The sequence below is a fragment of the Centroberyx affinis genome, unplaced genomic scaffold, assembly GCF_046629955.1.
Source record: "Centroberyx affinis isolate AG114_WGS23_722 - 3 ecotype Tasmania unplaced genomic scaffold, CSIRO-AGI_Caff_v1 ptg005751l_1, whole genome shotgun sequence".
Lineage (NCBI taxonomy): Eukaryota > Metazoa > Chordata > Actinopteri > Beryciformes > Berycidae > Centroberyx > Centroberyx affinis.
In genome coordinates this window covers 219,026-242,941 of record NW_027282910.1, presented here as the reverse complement: position 1 = coordinate 242,941, position 23,916 = coordinate 219,026, and the positions used below count along the sequence as shown (strand labels likewise).

Below are 23,916 nucleotides of genomic sequence, written 5' to 3'. Positions count from 1 at the left end.
TAGCTTTCCAACAAGGGCTTTATATATAAACAAATACCAATGTTTATTACGCCTCTCTGCTAGAGAAGACCAACCCACCTTATTGTAGAGAATACAATGGTGAGTACCATAGCTATCACCAGTAATAAATCTGAGGGCAGAATGATAAACCGTGTCTAGGGGTTTAAGGGTGGAAAGAGCAGCATTTCTGTAAATTACATCCCCATAATCCAACACTGATAGGAAGACTGCCTCAACAATCCTCTTTCTGCTATTCATAGGGAAGCTGGTTCTGTTTCTGTAAAAGAAGCCAATTTTTTGACGCAGTTTGCTGACAAGATTGTCTATATGGTATTTAAAAGTAAAATTTCTCATCAAGCCAGATGCCAAGATATTTATATTCAGTAACTCTCGCAATGTTAGATCCATTGAAAATCTTCTTGTTGTAGCTCATCATATTATACACCAAGGAGTTCAAATATGACCTTATTGTATCCCACAATCCCTCTAGGCCCAGATCAAGGTGCCTTAGTATGGTGGCAGCTCTTTTCATCCCTATTAAGTCTATAAACTCTTCCAACCAACTGCTCAAGCTAAAACAGGTTGGAGTTCTTATCTTCCAATTCATAACAATTTTCCGTTTAGCAGCAAGACAACCCAATGTTACAAATCTCATTTTCCTTACAGATAACCCATCTATTTTGTCTCGTAGTATACACAGTATAGGAGGATCTCTGTGAGGGCATTTGTTACCACTGACCAGAGGGAGTTCACCGCAGGGCATTCCCATCAGGGTGCCTCTTTTACCGCAGCCACGCCAGCATTTGTCTGAGACTGTAGCATTCATTTTATTACATTTTACTGGGGTAATATACGCCCTATGCAAAATTTTCATTTGAATGATTCCATATTCCATATTCTTTGCCAATTGGCTGCAGAAAGGGGACCCCTGATGTCCTTCTCCCAGCAAAGTTGTGCTGGTGAGTTACTCTAAGCTGTAGAGAGGCTCACAAGTTTATATATACTAGAGACCAATCCTTTCCTGGCAACGACATCCCATAACTTATCGTCTATACCCTTCTCTGTCGCCATTGGCACCCCTTTATGCATTTATGTGACACAATGAAGTCTCATCTCTGCTGCTGCTTCTACCTGGCTGTGAATTGCGAGCACTGCCCTTATTGTTGTCTGATATTAGCTGACTGTGGCCCAGCTCTCTGCCACTTTTGCCTCTCTCTGCCTCATTTGTTTTCTTATGCTATTGTCATTGTCCATATTACTGTTCATTCTACTGTTTTTCCCGGCACCTATTGTACGCTCAGTAGTCCTGGTGGGGGGTCCCTCATTGACTTGGCCCACCCAAGGTTTCTTCCATTTTTTTTAAGGTTTTCTTGGAAGGGTCTAAGGCTGGTTGTGCCGGGTAGGTTGGGCTGTGTTGAATAGGTAGCCTGCTGTGTCTTTCTAAAATCTGCTATTGTGTGTCTTGTGATTTGTTCTGCTGCCTGATATTTGTCCTATATCATTCTGTTCTATGGTTGACTGTTGATCAGTTAGATCAAGTTAGGCTCATTCTCTTTAAAGTCCTTTGAGACGTGCTTGTGATAAAGGGCTATAGAAATAAACGAACTTGAACTTGAACTAGACACAATTTCTTGTCATGACATTGGGCCCCAGAACTGCTCCCGGCCTTCAGCTAGCACAGGCTGGAGTCCCTCATGGTCAGCCTAAATCTGGAAGCAGACAGAGAATATTGTAGGTGGCAGTGGCTGCTTGTTGTCAGCTGCTGATGGAAAGGTCCCAAAGGTTAATGTGTAGTAACTAAAGGCTGTTACTCTTCTCCTTTGGAACTGCATTCCATGCCTACAGCGACCATAAGCAGTGGTGTGAACAGACAGCATGGTGGCAGCGATGTATATCAATAGGCAGGAAAGCTTTGGCTCCCTGGGCCTGTGCAGGTGGTACAAGAGTTATAGGTATGGGTGCATCAGTAGCTGCAGTCACCGAGGGAGGCACAAGTGCCAGTATAGGATAAACGGTCCATAGAGACCCTGATCCCTGAAGAATGGAGGCTCTACACCAAGTCAGAGTGCCCAGCCTGACCACTGTCAGTATCCAGATTTTTACGCTGGATGGCAGATACAATTATATAGGCATACAAGAATGGACGTTCCAGCACCAGCCAGGTAGCAACTTTTTAGGCAGTCTGTCAAGGTGCTTCCCTTCCCTCAACATAGGCAGCTCATTCAGCGTTTGCTATCTTGTACCATCAGAATGTTGCCGGAATCTCCAACAGGACGTTTGTCTCTCAGGTCTCAAGTAGAAGTGCCGTCACTGCTGAAATTTTAATCGGGTGGAAGTGAAATTACTGGTGTAAAAATCTACCGGCAAAATGTGGAGTAGCTCATTTAAAGTGTACTCAAAGTTAATGAGTTACTTAAAAAACAGTGTCATTACAATTGATCTTTGCCATGCAACACAAAAATGATGAGAGGAAAGAGTTATAATTAGAGTTAAAATATAAAATAAAGTGCATAGCTAAACAAAGATTTGTGATTCAGTGACTTGCCTTTACCGTACCTCACTCATCACTCATACATTGGCATGATATGGAGAGCCATACAAAATGTGTTCTATGTAACAGATACCATTTAAAATGTAGCTGTTAAATATAATACTTAAACATACTTAAGTAAAATTACTGAATTAAAAGTATAAGTGCACAAAAAGCGTGTAAGAGTGTAATTTGTTACTTCCACCCTTGGGCCAATTCCTCCAGTAGCTCCAGTCCAGGGGTGATGTCTTTTTCAATCAGACTAGCAACCCCAATCCTTTAGAACTGACATCATTATCAGGCTGGGGCAGCAAAGCCTTAGGCAGTGTCTGGTGCCTCAGCTTACAGCAGACGTACAGTATAGTGTTTGCCGATGCCCCAAGGGGTGTGTAAATAGTATACAATTGTATATAGATGGCTTGACATTGTTCCTAGTGCAGTCTTTGCAATTCCCCCCTAAGTGTTTTACTCGCTTTCTGGATTCAATTGCTGGAAATTGCCGCTTAGGCCCTGTGTGTGTGTGTGTATTGGAAAGCCGTGTTCCTGGTGACTTGGAGGTATGAACGCTCTACAGTGAAGTAAGTGATGTAATTTAATAATTTTAATAATTTTGAAGAGGAACATAATGGTGTCAAAAACTAAGAAAATAAGGCACAGGTAGAAAATAACCAGAATTATCTTGTAAAGCCTATGTTAAACTGCAAGACGGTCAGGTGGGTTGGGGATTGGGGTGTCGGTCTCTTTCGGGGGCATGGAGGGTTCTCGGTGGCTCCGGACTCCTGAACGGTAGTGTAGCCTACTTGTACCTGTATGTCCATTTTATTGCCTTCTTGTGTTTTAACACATACTTTTATTTAAAGTTCCATCTGTTTTTAATTGTATCTCTGTTTGTTTGTTTTTTTATTTTTAGTTGCACCTGTTTATCTCTTGTATTACCTTTTATTCCTATTTTTTATAATTTATTTTCGGCACACACTTTTATGTAAAGTTCAATCTGTTTTTAATTGTATCTCTGTTTGTTTGTGTGTTTTTAGTTGTACCTGTCTACCTCATATATTACCTATGCCTATTTTCTTTTATTGCTGCTTTTGGATTTTATTGTATATAAAGCACTTTGTAAACATTGTTTTTAGAAAAGTGCTATACAAATAAAGTTATTATTATTATCATTATTATTATTATTATTATTAATAAAGTATTTGGAATTTGTAAAATTAGATTCACAGAATGTTACCAGTTGCTAACATTAACTTGTTAGCTATTGTTTTATGTTTTAGGTGTCACAAATAGTGACAGAATGTCTGACCTGTTAGTATTTTGTGACCCTGTATCAAGTCACTTTTTATGGTCTTGCAGGTGTCTGACAACAGAAACAGGAAGATATGTCAATGACAACAATTGTATTATGATACCAGTTTAATTGAAATTCAAAATAAGTGATGACAGACTGAGTTGGAGGCGATGAAAAGTGGGATTCGTAACGTTACTCTTAATGATGACAACTCCTCTCTGTCCCCTTGCCTCTGCGCTGGGACTCCGCTGCGTTTCTATTGGACGAGAGCCCTTTTGACATCACATCCTGTCGTTCTTCCTCTTCTGTAGTTTGTACATCCGGAAGGTGGGGTTTTTGTTGCAGCAGCGGTTTGTACTATTAGACCCTATGCCTCTGTATGCTCCGTTAATGCAGTCATCAAGATAGCATCAAGCGAGGGGAGAAATACAAATCCTGCTTAGGTAAGGCTTCAGATATACCTCAATGGCATGGAATAGCTGGGTGTTTCTAAACACTGTGGTAGAAATAGGCTACCACACCGGCTCCTTATTTAAGGAAGGGCGAACGACCAAAATACCCACTAGGGTGACCGCCTAGATTAGTGCAAATCAATACCACACACATAACTAGTTTATTTCAGCCAATTTGGGTTTATTTCTGTTCGCGGGAATATCGTTATTTACTTGTCGGCTGTCCCGTTGAAATGCTAAACGGACATACGGCTGAGAGCCAGGTAGACGTCCTGTTGATTATCGTTGTAGCCTTTCAGTCACTGTGGACATTTGTATTGTGGGTCAGCCTACTTTCAACACGGCTTTACATCGGTTTTCGTACAGTTTGTGATGTCTCGGATGATATACGTTTGTATAAGTTTAACTGTGGTGTTGTAATACGCTGTTTAGCAGTAGTCATTAAAGTCCTTAGTGCGTCTTTGTGAGCTTTTCTGTTGATGGTCAACTGCCGTTAGACAGAAACAAGTGTTGCTACACCGCTCAGGTTTGGGTAATGCTATGTGTTTTACAAATTTAGCCTACCCGCAGTATGTGTTTTCATAGTGCAGGTTCAAGTTCGAGTTAAATTTGACGGTTATAGCCTACTTCGCTAATTCCCCGTCGACAATAACAACGATTCGTTTGTGCGGATAAGTTTTCCCCCTGAGGAGATGACACACCCAAGCTGGCTCGTGGTGCCTTTCAGTGCAATCCTACCTGTCAGCAAAACGGCCTGTTTCCATAACATTGTCTTGTTTTCCTCCCCACCATTTTAGCATGCGTTACTAATATTTGGTCTCAGGCAGGAGTTCCCAGGCGTTTTCATGTCAAACGCCTCCAGAGATTTTATCTGAAGGACTCCTTGTCTGAGAACATTGTTGTTGGACATGACTTGATACAGAACTGGACAACTGTCTATACTATAGTCTATATGTGGGGGGAGTAAGCCTCAGAATAGACATTCCTATGTCATTTTCTCACTTTCTTATCTACATAATGAAATAATAGAAGTGTTAAACTATCCATTTTTTTCTGGGGGCCTGCTGAACCGCCCTCAAGGCCCTCAGTGGTCCCCGGACCCATCATTGGGAACCATTGGCTGGTTCTCAGGGGACTTCGACAGTGCCACTGAGAAAATGGGTCACTGTGCCAAAGAAAAAGCTCAAATTGGTACTGTTGCTGTAATTCGAGGCAGTTGAGTCTAATACAAGTGCAGTGTGTGTTTTGTTCTTGTGATATATTGGCCTAGCCCATCCTAAAGCTGGTGCTGAACAATATGTGTGTAGCTAGTGTTGTCTGACTAGGGCCCGACCGATATGAGATTTGTGGGTCCGATGCAGATAATTACATTTCCGATAACCAATTTAAAACATTTTTTTGATCAAGACTGGTTCTCCAGAGTAAAGTATGACTAAAATGATAACTAAAGTGCATATTTTCTGGAGAACTGAGATCCAATAATGATGAAAACCTATCAGTGTTTCTCTGTAATTTTATGCAGCTGTGGTGCTTGTTTTTTTTTTTTTTTCTACTTTTGTCCCATATCTGTTGCTGTTTGGGTCCAAGTTATGTTTGAAGTTGAGATTGTAGTGCTAAAAATGGTTTTTAATCATAATAAAATCATTACTTCTAAAACATTTGGACTACACTTATTTTAATTGCTATGCTAATTTTAATTTCACGTTTCCTCTAGCAGTTGTGGTTATTTCCTACCACTGCTAAATGAATACAGAAAAAACACTGCATTAATCAGATTCAGCAAATGAGAAAATGCCCCAATTTTACAGGGTCATAAAAATGCATATTGCCCCCCCCCCCCCCCCCCCCCCCCACACACACACACACACACACACACACAATATAGGCTAAGTCCCTCTCATCTTTCCCTCTTCCTCCCTTTACTTCTCCCATTCAGTGAGAGAAATTAGCCTTTTTTGTCATCAACTTTTCAAAGTGTGAGAAGGTGGTGTGGCTGGCGTATGTTTAGAGTCTCATTGCGTGAGTCTCATGCTCAGTGCTCAAGCTCAATATATATCTTTGCCATTGGTGACTGATGTTGTTGCTACTGAGCAACAACTAAGCGTTCGCTTGCTAGCCAGTGTGGTTAGCTAGTTACAAGTGGCTATGGCATGAGACCGGTGATTTAAACCATGTTTAATCGGAAGAGGGACATTTAGGGCCGGGGCATTTGTTTATTGACAGGGAAAATTGAATGAGAAGGTCAGTCAATTTTTTTACTTTCCAGCCTTTTATTGTACAAACTTGCAAGCTAGTAGGCCTACTCACCATCAAATCTATACATTTAGCACTGAATGGGTCTGGCTCTACGACTCGTGGTGTTGTCAAGGTTATTTACTTGATCCGAGGTGTGTCGATTGTGCCATCTGCTGTACAAATTGTGTGTATTGCCAAGCTGTCTGAAAATGGCACAGGTGTTTATCGCTTCATTCCACTATTGTTTTGAAGACTTTTATCAGTGCCTCATCGGCGCAACTATCGGCGTAACGATCCAATATATCTTTGAAAAGGCAGTATTGGCTTATAATTTCGGCATACCAATTAATCGGTCTGGCCCTAGATGACTATCTTGAAGTGACTGATTGTGTGTTTTTGGTGTAAAAGTGTAACTTTTACGCTGTTATCGGGGCCCGTATTTTGTGTGGGCGGACAGATGGAGGGGTGGAGGATAGAATGGGGTAAGCAACGCACACACACACACACACACACACACACACACTTGTTCCATCTCATCTCCATAGTAGTGACTCTTCTTTGCTATCAGGGGAAAGTGAGAAATATAATTCATCATCCAGCTTAATGTGCCTCAGGGGTGAACAAGGCCTAGTTTCAAACAACCTGAAAAAAAATACATGAACGATGCCTTGCCATTTTTCATCTTTCCGCCATAGTCTTGTGTCCTGAATGAGTATTGGACGTTGTGGTTCAGCGATGTAATAAGAGATGTGCACCACTCCAGATTATTCTAGTCAGTTATTCAATTATTACAGCGAAAGAATAATTTATTATTCAGTATTTGTTGACTTTTATCTGATTGCCATGTGTTACAGCCTAGGCGTCACTACAGTCATTTCTTCATTGTATGCTGAGACTTTTGCTTTTGTAATTATGGCATAAGGAGCTGACTTTTTTTTTTTCTTCACAGCAAAACATATTTTCAGTATTTCTAGTAAAAGGTTGAAAAGAAAGTCAGAAAAAGACACACAATCTTTAAATCAGATGTCAGCATACACATCCCAACTATCTAAGTTTGTCAAACAGTTAAACCTGTGATTTAAATTGAAGTCAACCAGTGTATTGTCACTGATTATGGCTGACAATTACACCTCTTGAATGACCTAGTCATCCCCCTCTTAGACGACTCATGAGCACACTGCTGACTCCAACAGAATAGGAACTTGTTTAGTGGGGCCAGTTCAGGGATTATTTGGCGCTCTTGTACAAAGAAGTAGCCGATGTTTTGCACTAATATCTTTAAGTTTGACCATTTTTATGCCAAAAGATTCCAAGTATCCAGTGTTTCTCCCAGAATTTTAATCTATTCAGGGTAGAAAAGCCTCTGAAACAGCATTTTGACCATTGTAGGACACTAACACTCCACTGAAACCCAGACTAATGAAATTCTTTTAGGATTAACAGCTCTTTAAGACAGGGTGATCCAACACTCCCATTGAATGGTAGGGGAAACTCACTGCCTTTTAAATTAAATATTAACTTACATAAAATGTTATTGAACAATTAAATGAGTAAATAAAATGTGGAAAGAAAGTCAAATTTCATTGCAGGTTTTACAGACTGTAGCTGTGAACAGGGAGGAACATCTATCATATCGTCATGACTGGCCAATAAAAGCCACATATTGGCTCAATATATGGGCAAACATGTAGCTAACGCACTAAGAAGAGTTTCAGAGTTTGCGTTGTGGATGTGAGATTCCCATTCTGGAAGACGGCTGTATCAGATCCTCATTTCACGTCCTCATTGATCCTCATCACTGGTAACACTCACTTCAGCAAGAGCCATATCTGCTTATAATTCAATTATAAGGCCTAAACTGTAGTGAAACACTACATATTATGTAGCCTTTTTTATTCTCATTGATCAATAGAACTCTCAAGAACTGATGCAATGCAACATTTAAATGTATTGTGAAGCTGTTAAGGGTATCTTCATGTACTATTTAGTAAGCATAAATTTGTTGAGTAGTGGTGGCACAAGAAAATTAGGAAGTTGGTATTGATATGCAAATTCTACTCATTAAGAATTTATGTTTGCATACTAATTTCATGGTCTTGGAAATATAAATCTCTATCAGTGTTTAGAGTAGTTTTGAGATATTGAGCATTAAAAATGTTCATATCCCATAGGGAAAAACAAATGTTTTTTAATTTGCATTTTACCCACTTTTAAAAAATCAAAGCTTTCAGCCTCATAGAGCTGCATTATAGGAATAACGTTTTTTTTAGTTTTTTTTTTTTTACCAGAATTTGAGATTGAAGTTTGTAATCCCAAGGTCATGTTTTTGGTCGTTGGGCTCATGTTATGACACTACATGCTGTTTTAAGACTTTCTTTCTCGCTCAGTGTTTTGAGGTAGGGTTTTTTGTGTGTGGACAAACAGTCCAATACACACTGAGTTTGTATTCATGCTCTTTCATATGCGAGATAACACTGTTGGTGTTTGCAACATTGTAGCCACTTGGTACCATCAACAACACGGCTGGATTGAGCCTTGCTGTTGGGAAAACACAGTTTTCTGCTTAGTTGTAGACCTACAGCTCACTAGTCATCCCAGGCAAACGTCAACAAAGGTGGAGAAAGGTCCTGTGAATGAGGCTGAACTGGCCCTGCATTCCTGTTCCCCTCCTTCCAAGACTGTCTGGATGTTTATCCCAGTGGCTCCGACCACATCCAAGCCCCTACTCGAATGTTTCTCTTTACACTAAGCCCTCCGGTTCCTTCCTGTTACCACAACTTGTCAGAATATGACAAGTATTTTCCGAGACGCTTCACTTCACTCGTTTTGGACTTATCCCTCGCTGGTTCATATCAAAGAACTTCATGCACTTTCCTTGTCAGTTTGTTTGATTTTATAATGAGGTTCCCCAGTGACCTGGATTCTTCTCTCTGGCCATTTCATTTGGAAGATCAGCATGTAATGGTACTGGAGTCAGAAAACCATCTGCTAATGATGTTGGCAGTGGAAGTTGAGGGTCGAGGTAGCAAGACCAACATAAGGATTTTTTTACAGGACTTGGAAAGAGTTTCTCTCCAAGAGTGATTGGGGGCAGGAGATAGGGATGTAGAGAAGTGCATACCAAGCCCCCCATCAATCGTCTGCTTTCTGTCAGTAGGGAGGGAAAGGAGGCCTATATATTTTGCGGGACAGTTGGCTCCTATCCAGGACCCATGCGAGAGCAGTGGGATACTTTTTGCCCACGTGGCCATTGGAGAGTGGGCAGGGCACCGCCATCGACCAGGGCCTGTCCTGTGAAAACATCATGTCCACTGACGGAGACACAACCGTTTCCCCCTCTCTGCTTCTATTCATCCAGCATAGAAGGCCAGGCTATGCCCATAACAGTGTAGTTCCCATCCGCCAAAGGAAAAACACGGCGCCTGCACTGTTCAACTGCAAATTCATTTTTTTGTGTGGTGAATTCACCGCTACTCTCCAAGATGTGTGAATTGGGAAATTACACTTTTGTTCAATTAATGGGGAATGAGCATACCTCATCATTCTTTTTTCCAAGGCAGTTGGTTTGACATGCTGGCATACAGTAGGCTAGATGTGAATGCTTTGTGTGATGGGCCAATAACCAAAATCAATGGCCGTTGTTTCCCACGAGCAAGTGGAACAAGATACAGAAATGTTTGTATGCAGCACACCAAGAAAACAACATATTGATCTGAAGCAGTAGACACTCTATCCCCTCCAAATGAAAAATGTCTTTTTGAAGCATGAATTCCCCTTATCTCACTTCTGGCACCCAGATCTCCAGCCCTGCTTAGCTTCACACCCAAGTGTTGTGTGTGTTTACCTGTTTTACTTCATTTGTCTGTTAGTTTGGTGAGCTTGTCGGTCATTTTCTATAATTGTTCTCCCCATTTCTTGCTGTCCAACTGCTCTCTTTTTTTTTGCTGTCTCTCTTTGTCTCATGCTGTGTGTGTGCAATGCTAGTTATTTTCACCACATGTCCCAGCATGCCCACTGTGGTGAAAACGATCCCTCCTGAACCAGCAAAATAACAGGAAACTCGGCCATAGCTTTGCCACTACAGGAACAAGGTCCAAAGAAGCACAGGAGTCTTTGCATCATACATGCCATACATTCTGATGTGAGCCGAGTTGAGCGACTTAAAATTCTGCTCATCGCTCACACCGTTGTGCCCCCACTCCGCTCAGCCGCTCCTTGCCATCTCCTCCCCTTCGCTCCATTCTCGCTCAGCTGGCCGATTGACAAACACCTGCGCTCCAAGTTTGCTCCGCCCTCTTCCAAAAGAAGCCCATCATTTTGAAGTTTGGCATCACCCACACCAATGAGAGGAATTATCTTACCCCATAATTAAACAATCTTCTCACTGTGGGGACACTATTGTATGTGTATGGTTTACTGCACAGCTTGTGCAGTATAAACCAAGTGTTTTGTAGCTGAACGGTTTTGTTTTGTGACCAACACTGGAGCTTAATGGAGCGAGTAGGAGCAGCGATGTTTTATTGTTTTGCATATGTGCCCGACACTCAGGTTAATACATGGCCGCTCCGTTCACATGCTCTGATGCAGACATTCTCTCTATGCTTGACATTTTTGTGATGTGATGACATGGTTTTAACAGCAACAGTGAAACAAAAGAACAAATTGAGTCGTAGACTTAGGTAGATCTTACAACCACTCAGCTGCCTTGTATCCTGTTTTCTCCGAGCTAAGGTAAAAGTCTACTCTAAAAGTTGCTTTCCTATTTCATAGGGTTCTTCTTTACATCCAGGGAGGATTTCTAATCATACAACCTTGTGCTGCTGTCTTTTCAAACCTACCTCTGCGTCTAAGCCCTGGCTATACTCTATGCTCTCTGGTTCCAGTATGTCAGTCGGGATAATATCCCTATTCTGAAGGAATGGAGGCCTCTTTGGATTGACCATGCTACATTCCAGCAGATGTGTGGCACGCCTCTGGGTGTTTTGAGATACCGCTCTATCATGGTAATGGAACAATGTAAGCAAACTGCTGAACAGGACTGTATGCGTGCGATAACGGCATTGAGATAAAAGTAGGGTCTGCACACTGCTTAGAGGGGCTGCATGGTGTTAGAGGCCAATCTAGAAACTGCTCAGTTGGTACAGTAAGATGGTCAAAACCATACACACTCATTCAGCTAATTCAAATCGAAAAGTCTAAACTTACAATTCTGAAATGGTAGATCTGAGTCTGATGTCATTTGGGCCTGCACTTTTTTCAGTTAGGTGTAATTGGTTACTCCCAAACATCTGTCAGTTACAAGCATCCAGCAGCCCCTCTCCAGAGATTTGACCCCTCAGTACTTCCCACTAGCCACCCCTCATCCCCGCTCGCTAACTGATGGAGGTTAGCACTACCATCCTGTGGTAATCCATTGTAGCACCGAGGGGCCCTAGAGGGTGGTGGGTTGGTATGTGACTGGGCCTGCATTGTTTCCCATTAGAAGTCTTAGCGAGATGGAGATAAGAAGTGGGCAGTAAAGATTTTTTCAGTAGGTGGTGATAGATTTGTCAATGAATGCATGTTGTGAGCTAAACGCATGCTGCTTTGTATCCTGAATCAACTGTGGAATGCTGAAGTAACAGGAGAGAGATGAGTGTTTGGAGAAGATTGTTGGGGTCAGCTGAAGGGAGGTTCCCCCCTATTCCAACTTCACAATCGTATCCAGATGGATTGTTTTCGAAATGAGGATATCTGTTGTGTTTTCTGTTACTGGCCATCGACCAACTGAAAGGCTTTTTGCACCCTGATGTCATTGGGTGACTGTATTTGCTCAGCATACTCCAAGACGCAGTGTATTGTTTCACCCTCCTTCGTCCTCCTCACAGACATCGAACCAGATCAGTGAAGACTGTGCTACATTTGCTCCTCTGAGATTATCTCCACATGAATAAGGGGAAAGTTTAATAGCGGGATGTGTTTGAAAAAGCAGCCTACTTGGTGCTGTTGAAGCAGGCAGGATTGTACCACGGGGAAGATTAGCACCCCACTGCCCAGTTTTGTCAAAGGCTCCTCTGTGCGTCTCCCTGGCCAAGGGTGGTTAGTATGCATCATGGGGTGTCTGTTCGACATTTTTCCAAGCTGCCCTATACCTTAGCCGAACCATTCTATGATCTCTACCGACAGTGAACATTTTAACTTGCACATATAGTATATAGCCTATATATCTTGACTAAAGACATCTCTCCAATGTATCCACTGTGTTTCACTGTTAAATTATTCAGTGTTGCTTCTTCCATGATAAACAAGCCTGTGAGTTTTCTCCTTGAATCTCAGCTGCTGTGCTTATTACAGGAAGCCCTTCTTGGTTCAGAGGCACCTGCCACATGACTGAGGTGACTCATTTAGGCCATACCATTTAGGCCACAGTGAGTTGTGATTTTGACATCACTTATGCTTGAAGGTTGCAACCCATAGAGAGCAGTGCAATAGCAGTTCTCTGCCATGTGATTTGGTGCCAACTTATTCTTTAAATTTACGAAGGGAGATCATAGTGCGGTAGGTACTTTAGGGGGGGGAAAACATTGCAAAAAACAATTGTTTCAGGATGAATTTCACAATATTTTTTTAAGAGGATGATGTCATAGTTCTGTCCCCTCAAATGTCGTCACGCCCTGGCATGGTTTTTGTGGAAACCACCATAGCATGTGCCAACTCACTCTGGAATTTCCCAATGCCACCACAGTGTTTCAGTCAAACCAAACACACACTAGGCCACCGCTGAGTGTTTTGGATTGAGTCAGCTGACCACTCAGGCTTCGAGAAAATGAAGTTACAGACTGCAAGAGGGACCAGCTGAGCTAAACTCTACAGAGAGGAAGGAGGATGGGGAAAGGGAAAGGGGACCTCCGAGGGCCAGAAAAGCCCCTGTTTTTCCCATCTGGTAGAGGAGAGGAAATCCCCCACCAGTGACCTCTGGGATGGAGAGAGGGGGGGAGAGTCATCATGTTCCCTGTAACTGTGGCTCAGATCCCTTGGAGGCCTTCTCTTGGTCTCAAAATGCACATACACACACACACACACTCAACACACAACTGGAATCTAGCCAGATCACTGCATTCTGAGCACATTAGTGAGGATGGTGTTGAAGTTGACCATTACTACGCTAACACACTGGTCTCATTGCAATGAAGCTGTCAGTTTTCCAGAAGCAGCAATGGCTCCCTTTCATTCATATCTCACGGAAAGTGTGTCCTGCCCTACCCTCTTGGTTATCTACACTCTCCACTGTGAAGAGGGCATGAGGTTGACCAGATTCAAGCATTTCTCTTATTGAATTCCACGCAAATACAACAACCTGAGGGATGCAAAAACACAGCACGAAAATGTAATAACTAGACCTTTAGTTGTATGGCTAGACTTTGGGATGACCAGAAGGGCCCTGGCCAAGGATTTGAGGCTGCGCACCAGCTGACAGTAGGTGAAAATATCTGCGATATAGCTTGGAGCCAGACCTTACAGTGCTTTTTAAAAGTGAAAAGTAAAATCGATGAAGGAATAAAGAGAGCCACAGTAGTCGATAAAAGCATGGACAATCTAATTCATCCTTTCTCTTGCCATTTAGGTGTGGAAAAAAAAGCACCAAAAAGGACTCACTAGACAAAAGCACAGCTTTTGTCTAGTGAGTCCTGTCACTGCCAGGGCAGGTGGACGAGCAGGGACCACTGGGGCCCAGTTGTCAAGGGAATCTTAATGAATTCCTGCAGCCTGCGTGGCACTAGTGTCATGTATATTTCAGTAGCCGAGCCCCCTAGCTACCAGAGTGGCCTAGTAGGCTGCCCCCCACACCCGCTACCAAGGCCTAGTACCACACTCCAGTCCCAAATCTAGGTCAGGCCTAAGCATTAATTCCTCTTTTGCTTTTCGCCCTCTATTTTAACCTTTCATGCAACTTCGGGTGAACTGCAGCTGGGGAATATCCCGGGAACCCCCCCTTGCCCCCTCTCTCTCTCGCTCTCCCTCACACACCACCACCCTCCATCCTGTGAAGTGGTTACAGTATTCACTCTGCAGTTCTTAGCATTATTGGCTTATATTTCCACTTCAGTGATTCCACTTTTATTTACAGTGATAGTTTTTTTTTTTATAGCTTTGGACGAACAAATTCAGTGATTTGCAGGTGTAGGTGGGGGCATGTGAATAATTTAAATAGTGACCGCTGTGCAAAAGTGCTGAGCTTTGCTAACCTTCCTGCAGAAGGGGTGTGTGTGTATCCTTTCTATGAGACCTTGCATTGCTATGGTTACTGAAAACAAAGACAGGAAGAGCACCGGTCAGACTTGACTTCCTGGTCAGGGAAAGTGGAGTCATCATGATGCCATTTCCTCAGCATGCAGACACAGCGAAGCTAACAACCACACTAACATCTGGCATAGTGTACTGCAGTTCAACTTGATGCAACCCAGAAGTTGCCCTCTGCCTTTGGCAAATGTCACATTTTGTGTACATTAGTTGTAGTTTGAGAGGAAAACTGGGAATTTTCCATCTTTATTTCCACACCAGAAGTTTGGGGCACAATGGCAAATTTGTCATTTTGTTAAGGATGTTTAGTTTTTTTATTGTAGGGTATTTCTGTCTGTTTTTCACTACCTTTTACATTTTATCTCATAGTGAAGCCATTTTTGATTGTAGATATGACATTTTTTTAGTAAACTCTCAGCTAGTTTTTGTTGTTTTTAGTCAAAACACACACACTAGTCTAAATTTTCCAAACATATCTCCTTTTTTTCAAGTCAACCCAGTGCTTGCGGACATTTTTCCACAGCTTTAGGGAAAACTGAACTATTTCCCCTGTGCAATATAAAGCTTTTTTTTGGGCACTCTGGGCATTTGTGCCCATAATTCGTCCTAATACCCTTGTGGTGTCTTTATAGTCATTTATCCATTCAGTTTCCACTCAGTGTAACAGTATCGCTTCACACTGATGCAGAGTGGGACCTGGCACAGTGCACACACATCCTGACTTTGCCAAGTGTGCTTCTAAAAGTATATACTGTCGGAAACCTCTCTGATTGGCTGGGAGGCCAACCAGATGAGTTGGGGGAAATCAGCAGTTGTGATTAGTCACAGAAAAATCAATCTCACAGAGATGCAGGACTCCAATAGGAGTCAATCTGGGGAGTTCATCCACACCCTGCCCAATTTTGATGGTCCTGTTTTGGACTCCTATTGTCGTACCTCTGCAATATAACAATATAGCAATATAACAATATTTTATTTCGTTTACACCATGACAACTGGACAAAAAGTTCAAAAGTTGCTGATGTTTGAGTAAAGCATTTTCAATTGCTCTGCCTTTTAAAAGGATGAAAATCTTCAGTTCAGGCAAAAACACGAAAATTGTCAAAGTTGGATTTGTGAAATTGTTCACATCAGCAGCAGTATATTTGCCTTCCTCAGCCTTGTCTACTGTACACCCTGTGCAGTCATGTCTCACTGTATTTGCTGAAGTGACATGTTTACTGTTTGGGAGGAGCAGCTTATGAATAATGCCTGTGAATCAGCTCAGTGTTTCCATTAGTCTGAAATCCCCAGAGGATGGATGAGACCTCTAGAGATATAAAGAGAGGGGGAAAGAGAAGGGAAGGGCCAAGGAGAGTCTCGGCTCTATGATATGACAACAAGAGCCCACCGTCGTCTGACAGACAGTGTTTCCGTCTGCCAAGACAAGACTCTGTGCAGCTTTTCTGTTGATGTTATCACTTCTCAGCTCATCAGCTGAAGGTGACATTAGTTTGCATTTGTGTAGACGCATGGTTTTGTTTTATTTGGGGAAGGTACGACTGTAGTTTTTAACTGTCTGCAAACAGGTTGTAGTGAGGTGTTTGTTTACGGCGGTTGCTCAGTTACAGTTTACCTATCCAGCAGGATTGCCAAGGGAGGAGCCCGGAACCAAGGTGATTACTAATACCCGAGTGTCAGGGTTAGGATTCAGAGAAGGAAGTTAAATGGGCTGGCAGGAGGGAGGACTGACAGGAAAGTGTGTCAGTAGGCTACTCCAGTCCACAGGAAGCAATGGGCTGGGCCTCTTCCTGCTGCGCTCTAACAACACAGGATATTTAGTGCTTGGCTTATCTGTCAGAGCCAGTCTCTGAAGGTGTGAATCGTGTTAAAAGTGATTCTGTAGTCCAGTGGTCTTCAAGCATGTGCCATGGAGAGCCATGCATATGCAGGGCATCATTCCAACCAAACACTGAGCAGTTGATTTCACTGATCAGTTCCTCCTCTCTGGTTGAAGTTGTGCTAATTAGCTGCTGTTGTGTTTGGTTAGAAAGATATCCTGCATAATACATGTCTCTCAATGGCACATGGTGGGAAATCACTGCTGTAGTCTTGTTTTTGTTCCTTGCTGGTCCAAAGGCCACGCAAGTTAAGAGTCAGCCAGCAGGCATTTACAGCGTAGCCAATTTGAACTCTGTTGTAAGTTGGTCTGACAGAGATAAAACATGTAGAAGTCAGCTGAAAGCAATCGACTCTGAGCTTTCACCCTCTGAGGGATAAGGCCCATAGAGTGCAGATAGATGGCCAATGATGTCTCCCTCCATTTTAACAAGGTTAGCACTTGGTGCCCTGACTTAATGCATTCCTAAATGCCGTCTTGCAGCGGGGTATGATAGCTTCATTACTTCTCTTCAGCGGCAATGACCTTTTGATGGCGAACTTTATAAAGTTCTAAGATTCATGAGTAGGCAATTTGGCACTTTAATGGTAGGGGTAGGGGTTGGGATTTGGGACTTGTTGGACGGAAGCCTAGTGGCTTGGCACAGTCAGTTACTGCCATCTTGAAACTCGAATAAAGTAACAATCACCATCTGTCCCAGCTTGTTACGACATCCACACAGTGTCCATGTGTCTGTACTTATGAGGGTTATTTACTGAACACAGTCAGGTGTGCTTTATACTTCATTCTTGTTCTGTGTATCCCTTGGTCCACCATTGATATGTTTGCTCTTTTGTCATTCACAGGTTGTGCCAGTGAGTTTTTGGGTGCAGGGAAGTAGCGTGTGTGTGTGCATGTGTGCGAGTGTGAGTGTGTGAGAGCAAGAAAGGAATCCAGTGATGGCTACCAGTAAGAGTAAAAACCAGAGCTCTCTGGCCCTGCACAAGGTGATCATGGTGGGCAGTGGAGGCGTGGGCAAGTCGGCCCTCACCTTGCAGTTCATGTATGATGAGGTAAGTCCACACACAGCTGAACTAGGGACGCTCATTTTCCAAAAAACTCTTGATCGATTATTACCGTATGCTGCGCTTACTTGCAAACTAGTCCCTACAATAAAGTTGATTGGCTCATGAAAAGTACTGAAAAAATTATTGATTTGGAACCAGTATCGAAATCAAGTTACCAGAACCGGTACTGAAAATTTTCAAATGTGACCCAGTCCTACCAGAAGGTCTCATTGTTTGATTCCCCAGATCAGCTGGGAAAGTCAGGGCAAAGAATGGGTAATTCTTGCACTCCCACTTTCTTAAAGGAAAAATCCTAAACCCAATTTAATTTTATCTTATTCCTGTGGCTAACTGGCCAAATGTAGACGTCATGTCAAGATATTTACAGCACAGCTACAATGAAGTTTGATAGCAGACATTTTTTCAGTAATCTAAAATATCCAATAGTAAACGTCAGGGGCTTCTTTCTAGACTCAACCACATTTCCTAAATCTACTCCAAAAAATGGTTAATTGGTGTTCTCTAAATGTAGTCTACCTTTTGAAAAGTTTTTTGTTTTGTACTTTTCTGTGTATTGGGGCATGACTAAATTATATCAATTGGGTTGTTGGGCCATATGTGGCTCTTAGATGTGGCTTGAATATGAGCTTTTAATGTGCTTTAAAAACTCAGGGGAAACTTGGCTGAAGTCCTATTTGAACCAGATATTGTCCTATATCCAATACTGTTATCCGTGCATCTCTATTCCCTGTGAAAACCATGCATCATAATAATAACAAATATCCACACGTAGCTGAGACACCATTCAAACATTACATGCAGCACATTTTCATGGAGGGAAGACGAGGTGCAACATCCTCAAGTTTAATAGCTCATTAGATTAAAACCATGAAGTTTCGGTCCAAATGGACCTTCATCAGATAAAAAGACGAGATAACAGGGTTGTGTATGCATATCCCAGGGCTCATGAGCGCACCAAGTTTTCATCTTTGCATGTTTTGAGTTTTCAGAAATGGACATGGATATGGTCATGTGCTTTTAATACAATGGTTATAAAACTTCCTCCATCTCCCAGTAGCTAGGCTTATCTCTTTATAACAAAACCATCATGATAAGGCTGTGCTATTGAGCCCATGTGTATCACCAAGGACTGAAGAAGATAATCAGCCAGCAATTACGTCCTAAAATAACACAGAGGAGTCGGCTATAAATGTCTGTCCAAAGGCTGCCCACTCGGAGACGATAAGAAGAGGAAGTACTGTTGTGTGCTGTAGTCATGCGCTATAATATAACAGTAACTGAAGTAAGAAAAAAAAAGGTGAAATAAAAAGAGGAAGAGAACTAGTTTTGGCTTCCCCCCACGTTGCTGAAAGTAAAAGTTGTTGCCTTTTTCTGTTCCCTTGCTTTGAGATGACATAGATAGTCCTGTTCACCCACTGACAAGATTTAGATGCCAGTTTGCTGAGGGACTGATGCAAGATATAACTTGACTGAGAAGCAACATTTCTTGACTGAATAATGAAATCTGATAGGATGAAAGTTAAATGATCCCTGTAGGGAAATTGGGATGTTGCAGCAGCAAATGGTAATGGGGTACAGCATAAAATAGAATATAAAGAAGAATATGGAAAACAGACAATTACAACACCAGAATGTGTTCAATACAAATGTATGACATGAAAGTAAGGAAAGAAATGAACTGCATGGGGTGTGCAAAATAAATATATAGAAAATATGAAAGTATACCAAAGATGTTAAATATATGCAGTATGAAATAACAACATATGACATATTAGCATATGTGAATATGAAGAATATGTAACAGTAAGTGAATGTACTGTATGTGACTATAGTACCCCCCCCCACACACACACACACACACACACTGGTGGTTACCATACAAACCAGGCTTCCACTCATTTCTAAGCTATGCATTCTATAGTACAAAATCCATACAAAAAACAAACTATTGTTTTTGTTTTCTTTCTTTCTCTTTCTTTCTTTCTTCCTTCCTTCCTTCCTTCCTTCCTTCCTTCCTTCCGACCAAAAACTGCCCATGCACGAAAATGCGTAAAACTCTGCAGTCTGGTCCAAAACGACGCATACTATAATATGGGGCTAGTCTTTCTGATGTTGGCGCTATAGCAACTGTCCAAAATTTAATGTGGAACATTAACATGTGGAAGCACTTCCTAGCTGGCTGTACAAATTCATGACCTGCCTATGGCGACAGGTCGTGAGATTGAGTCCTGGATGGTGCAACCATAATGTTGACACTAATACAGCTACTGTATTTATGCTGGCTGGTTTAGGTGAAGTCCCTCTAAAGGCTTAAATGCATTTAAGCCTAACAGAATTCATTTTCTCCTCCTTTTATCCCTTTTTTTTCCTCATGACTAACCAGCTAAGCTGTTCCTGGCCGCCGTATTGCCGCTAGCAGCTATCATCATTTCTTGTTATTTTAATGTGAAAAAAGTGTCACACTGCAGCTTTAAAAACCTGCCTTCTCATCCCTAGTTTGTGGAGGACTACGAGCCCACCAAGGCGGACAGCTACAGGAAAAAGGTGGTGCTGGACGGGGAGGAGGTGCAGATCGACATCCTGGACACGGCGGGCCAGGAGGACTACGCCGCCATCAGGGACAACTACTTCCGCAGCGGAGAGGGCTTCCTGCTGGTGTTCTCCATCACAGAGCACGAGTCCTTCACCGCCACTGCCGAGTTCAGGTACAAGATCTCACCTGTGTGTGACAGCGCAAGCATGGGTGTGCATGTGTTAATATGGCACCTATGGGACATTACCACTGTTTAAAATCTTGTCTAGATTCATGGGGTTAGACTGCTATCCATATTGACCTTTTCTTAAAAAGCAGATATCAGCCAGTCTTCCACCTCTGATATGATGCAGTTTGTTTACATATTTATTGTATAATTGTTCAACACTATCATAAATATTTTCCTGGATTTCATTGCAGAGTTTTAGTGTTTCCAGCTCTAAATGATGTTTCCACCCTGCCAAGAATAAAATTCACATTAAAACACAGAATACTTGAATTGAAAATAGGCGAAAAGTGCTAAAGATAAAGATATATCGGCAGCTTCAAAAAAAAAAAAAAAAAGATTAAAAATAAATGTCATACTATGTGTATGTTTGTCTGTGCACGGCAGGGAGCAGATCTTGCGGGTGAAGGCGGAGGAGGACAAGATCCCTCTCCTGCTGGTAGGGAACAAGTCGGACCTGGAGGAGCGCCGGCAGGTCTCCGTAGATGAGGCCCGGGGCAAAGCTGAGGAGTGGGGCGTCCAGTACGTGGAGACATCAGCCAAAACCAGAGCCAACGTCGACAAGGTGCACCTACACGCACATATCATACTCAAGCAGATGTTTGACCTGTGCTGAATTTTTGTCCATCTTAAAGGTCCCATATTATTCAGTTTTCATGATTTTGTTTTCAAATCTACTACGGCTCAGGATAAGAATATTGTTTTGCAGATAGATGTAGTTTAGTTAAAAGGGTATTTATTGAATGAATTTGAAGTCCTCACAATACTGGATCCTGATTGGCTGACAACACCAGCTCCTCTAATTCACATGAGGCAAACATGCTGACTGGAGGCTTTCCAGTTCAAATGATGCAGACTGGCCTGATGGGAAGGATTTCAGTCATTGTTTAGTGAGGGAGGCCAATCAGGACCAAATCCAGTTGTGATGTGTTTCCTGGAGTTAGTCTGAAACTTTGAAAATGCAATAACTCCCATAAGGGCCCCCCTAAAATTGGTGTATTTTCAAAAAGTTGCAAACATTTTTTTCTGATTATATGAATGTTATTTGCATAATATGAAAGTTCTGAAACTGTAGTGCCACAAAGGTATCTGCAGAAGTCTGTGAGTTCATTGGTTCATTTGGAGCTGAAACAATTTCTCTTGTTCTCTCTCAAGGTATTCTTTGACTTGATGCGCGAAGTGCGAGGCAAGAAAATGTCTGAAAACAAAGACAAAAACGGAAAAGGCAAGAACAAGAAGAACAAGAAGAGCTTCAAAGAGAGATGCTGTTTACTTTGAACTCTTTATGGACCTTAACAACCCACAACACAATTGCCACATTGGGGAACATGTTCAAAAGCAGAGCAATCCTCCCTATCGTCATGTCAAATGAAATTTGTCTGATTTGTTTTTTCTTTTTTTAATAGCTGTCCATGATTTAATGTTTAGATCAATCTCAACCACTTTTTCCATGTCAAACTAAAGATTTAAATCTGAGTTGATGTTTTAACGTAATGTTGCCACTATTCTGTGACTGTGACTTGGACTGCAGTGCTTGATGGCTCATAATAAGCCGATGACCAAACTGCCACTGACACTAACTCTAGATTTGCTCTAGACATTCTCCACTGTTTTACCCAGACACAGAGTATACTGCCTTGGACTACAGTTCAGTGTGTGCGTGTGTTTTAGTCCAGTAAACAGTCCTTTTGATTTGTTTTATTTGTCTTGAACTGCTTTTAGCATAATTCTTAGTTTATTTTAGTGTAGATCCAGTGAGCCTAGGTTGAGGCCCATCAATTTACAGGGAACCTTAATGCTGCTGTCCCTAATATTCGTGATCATTTGTGACGACACTTAATGTCTTCATCAGAGACGTTGGCCATGTTCTCTCCTCCAGGTGAGTCATCATTCGTCAAAACTCGCATCCTGGTGACTGCAAAGCACACATGATTGGAATGGATTTTGAATTGGGAAGCTTTTTGTTTTTCAGTTGTGACAGCGCCCTCTGCTGCCGCTGCGCTGACAGGAAGGAAAATGTATTCAGCCGTTCCATCCAGGAATGTGTGATTTTTCTGATTGCAGAGGCAGCAATCAAACAGTCCCAATCAGAGGAGCGGGCGCTAAGCATGGTCATTTGTATTGAGTTCTCATCAGTCCTGGCATTTGTTTACCACAAATCAAACATGAGTTGCCTTGCCATTTTTTTCAGAAGGACTGCTGCAAAGTGAAGTCTTTTTGGTGACAATGATTCTGGAGAGGGCAATTATCTCTTCCGCAGATGAGCTCCTTTGCAGATATTCTCAGCATTTATTAGATATTGCGAGGCTGTGAGAAAGGCTTTAGGGGTGAAGTGGGGACTAGTAATTTGATGTAGGTGACTAAGGGCACAGAATAGGTTTATTTAGATGGTGGGCTGCTGTGTCGATGTCATTCGGTCCTCCCAGCCCGTCTCACAGTGCAGATTGCTTCCAGAATGACAAATGTTGTGTTTGCTGGCTCTGCACCGCGAGACGGGTCACGACAATCCAGGAGGCCGTCATGCTTCTGGTCCATGATGTCGCCATAATCGGACACGCGTGCGTCTTAACGGCTTATTGTGAATCTTTACACTTTTGTTATAACTTTTGTAGAACGTGCACTACATTGCCAATACCTTAAAGATGGACTTGTCAAAGGAGTCATGCTGGAGATTTTTTAAGCAGTACGTGCCAACGAAATCACAAATAACATGTCAAACTAGTTTCTCTGTGTGGATATGTGTATGTTGATTAACTTGAGTGTATGTGCATTGACCAGAAAATGTCTTCTTTTTATTTCTGTCTGTATGAGTGAAGCTTTGACGAGGACGCCAACTTCTTAACTGTTGTTTAATCAAGTGCTACAGTGAACGAGATGTTTCTACCACTGCCCAAATCATCCTCTTTCTAACGTGTCCTCCCTTTTTCTTTTTACTTCTAGTCGACTGTGAGTAGGATTTTTTTTTTTTTTTGCTCTCTCTGCAGCGAGGGGAAAAAAATCCAATTTGAAAGAAGACTTCAAAATATGTTGCCAAATAAATGTTTTTTTCTTTGTAAATACCGGACTTGATGGAATCATTTGTCAGGAATGGAGGATAATTTGTCTCTCGTGTTCCTGTTCGCACAACAGATGATGCAGATGGATGAAGTCTCAACCCGCATTAAACACTTTCTCATTGAGCAGCCGCAATTTAAAAATTTTGAATCTCTAGATTGGGTTCGGGCTTGATTTATATCTGAGAAACCAGTTGGAGTTAATTAACTTGATCCTTAAAATTCAATCAATTCAAAATGCAAATTGAAATAGCAGCTCACTCCCTAATGATGGAACATTTATTATATGATTAGATATAAGAACCTTTGTATAGCAACAGATGATTTACATTAGGTCTGTATAAATGGTTGAAAGATTAAACTGGAAGTG

At 42.0% G+C, this 23,916-nt stretch overlaps 1 protein-coding gene across 1 annotated transcript; it reads left to right on the top strand.

Annotated features, from left to right (window-relative positions):
• Nucleotides 1–4,149: 4,149 nt before the first annotated feature.
• ralba (v-ral simian leukemia viral oncogene homolog Ba (ras related)) lies at nucleotides 4,150–23,572 on the top strand. The gene is made up of 5 exons (XM_071547256.1): nucleotides 4,150–4,264; nucleotides 17,513–17,719; nucleotides 20,231–20,439; nucleotides 20,881–21,058; nucleotides 21,649–23,572. Exons 2-5 carry the CDS (start codon nucleotides 17,606–17,608, stop codon nucleotides 21,769–21,771), a joined length of 624 nt encoding a protein of 207 aa, XP_071403357.1. The 5' UTR covers nucleotides 4,150–4,264; nucleotides 17,513–17,605; the 3' UTR covers nucleotides 21,772–23,572.
• The last annotated feature ends 344 nt before the right edge of the window (nucleotides 23,573–23,916 follow it).

Bases quoted from the DNA above. Each gene is read 5' to 3' on its own strand.
- ralba (XM_071547256.1), top strand. From the start codon at position 17,606: ATGGCTACCAGTAAGAGTAAAAACCAGAGCTCTCTGGCCCTGCACAAG. The intron at 17,720-20,230 runs GTAAGTCCACAC...TCTCATCCCTAG, and splicing joins TGCAGTTCATGTATGATGAG to TTTGTGGAGGACTACGAGCC. The intron at 20,440-20,880 runs GTACAAGATCTC...TGTGCACGGCAG, and splicing joins ACCGCCACTGCCGAGTTCAG to GGAGCAGATCTTGCGGGTGA.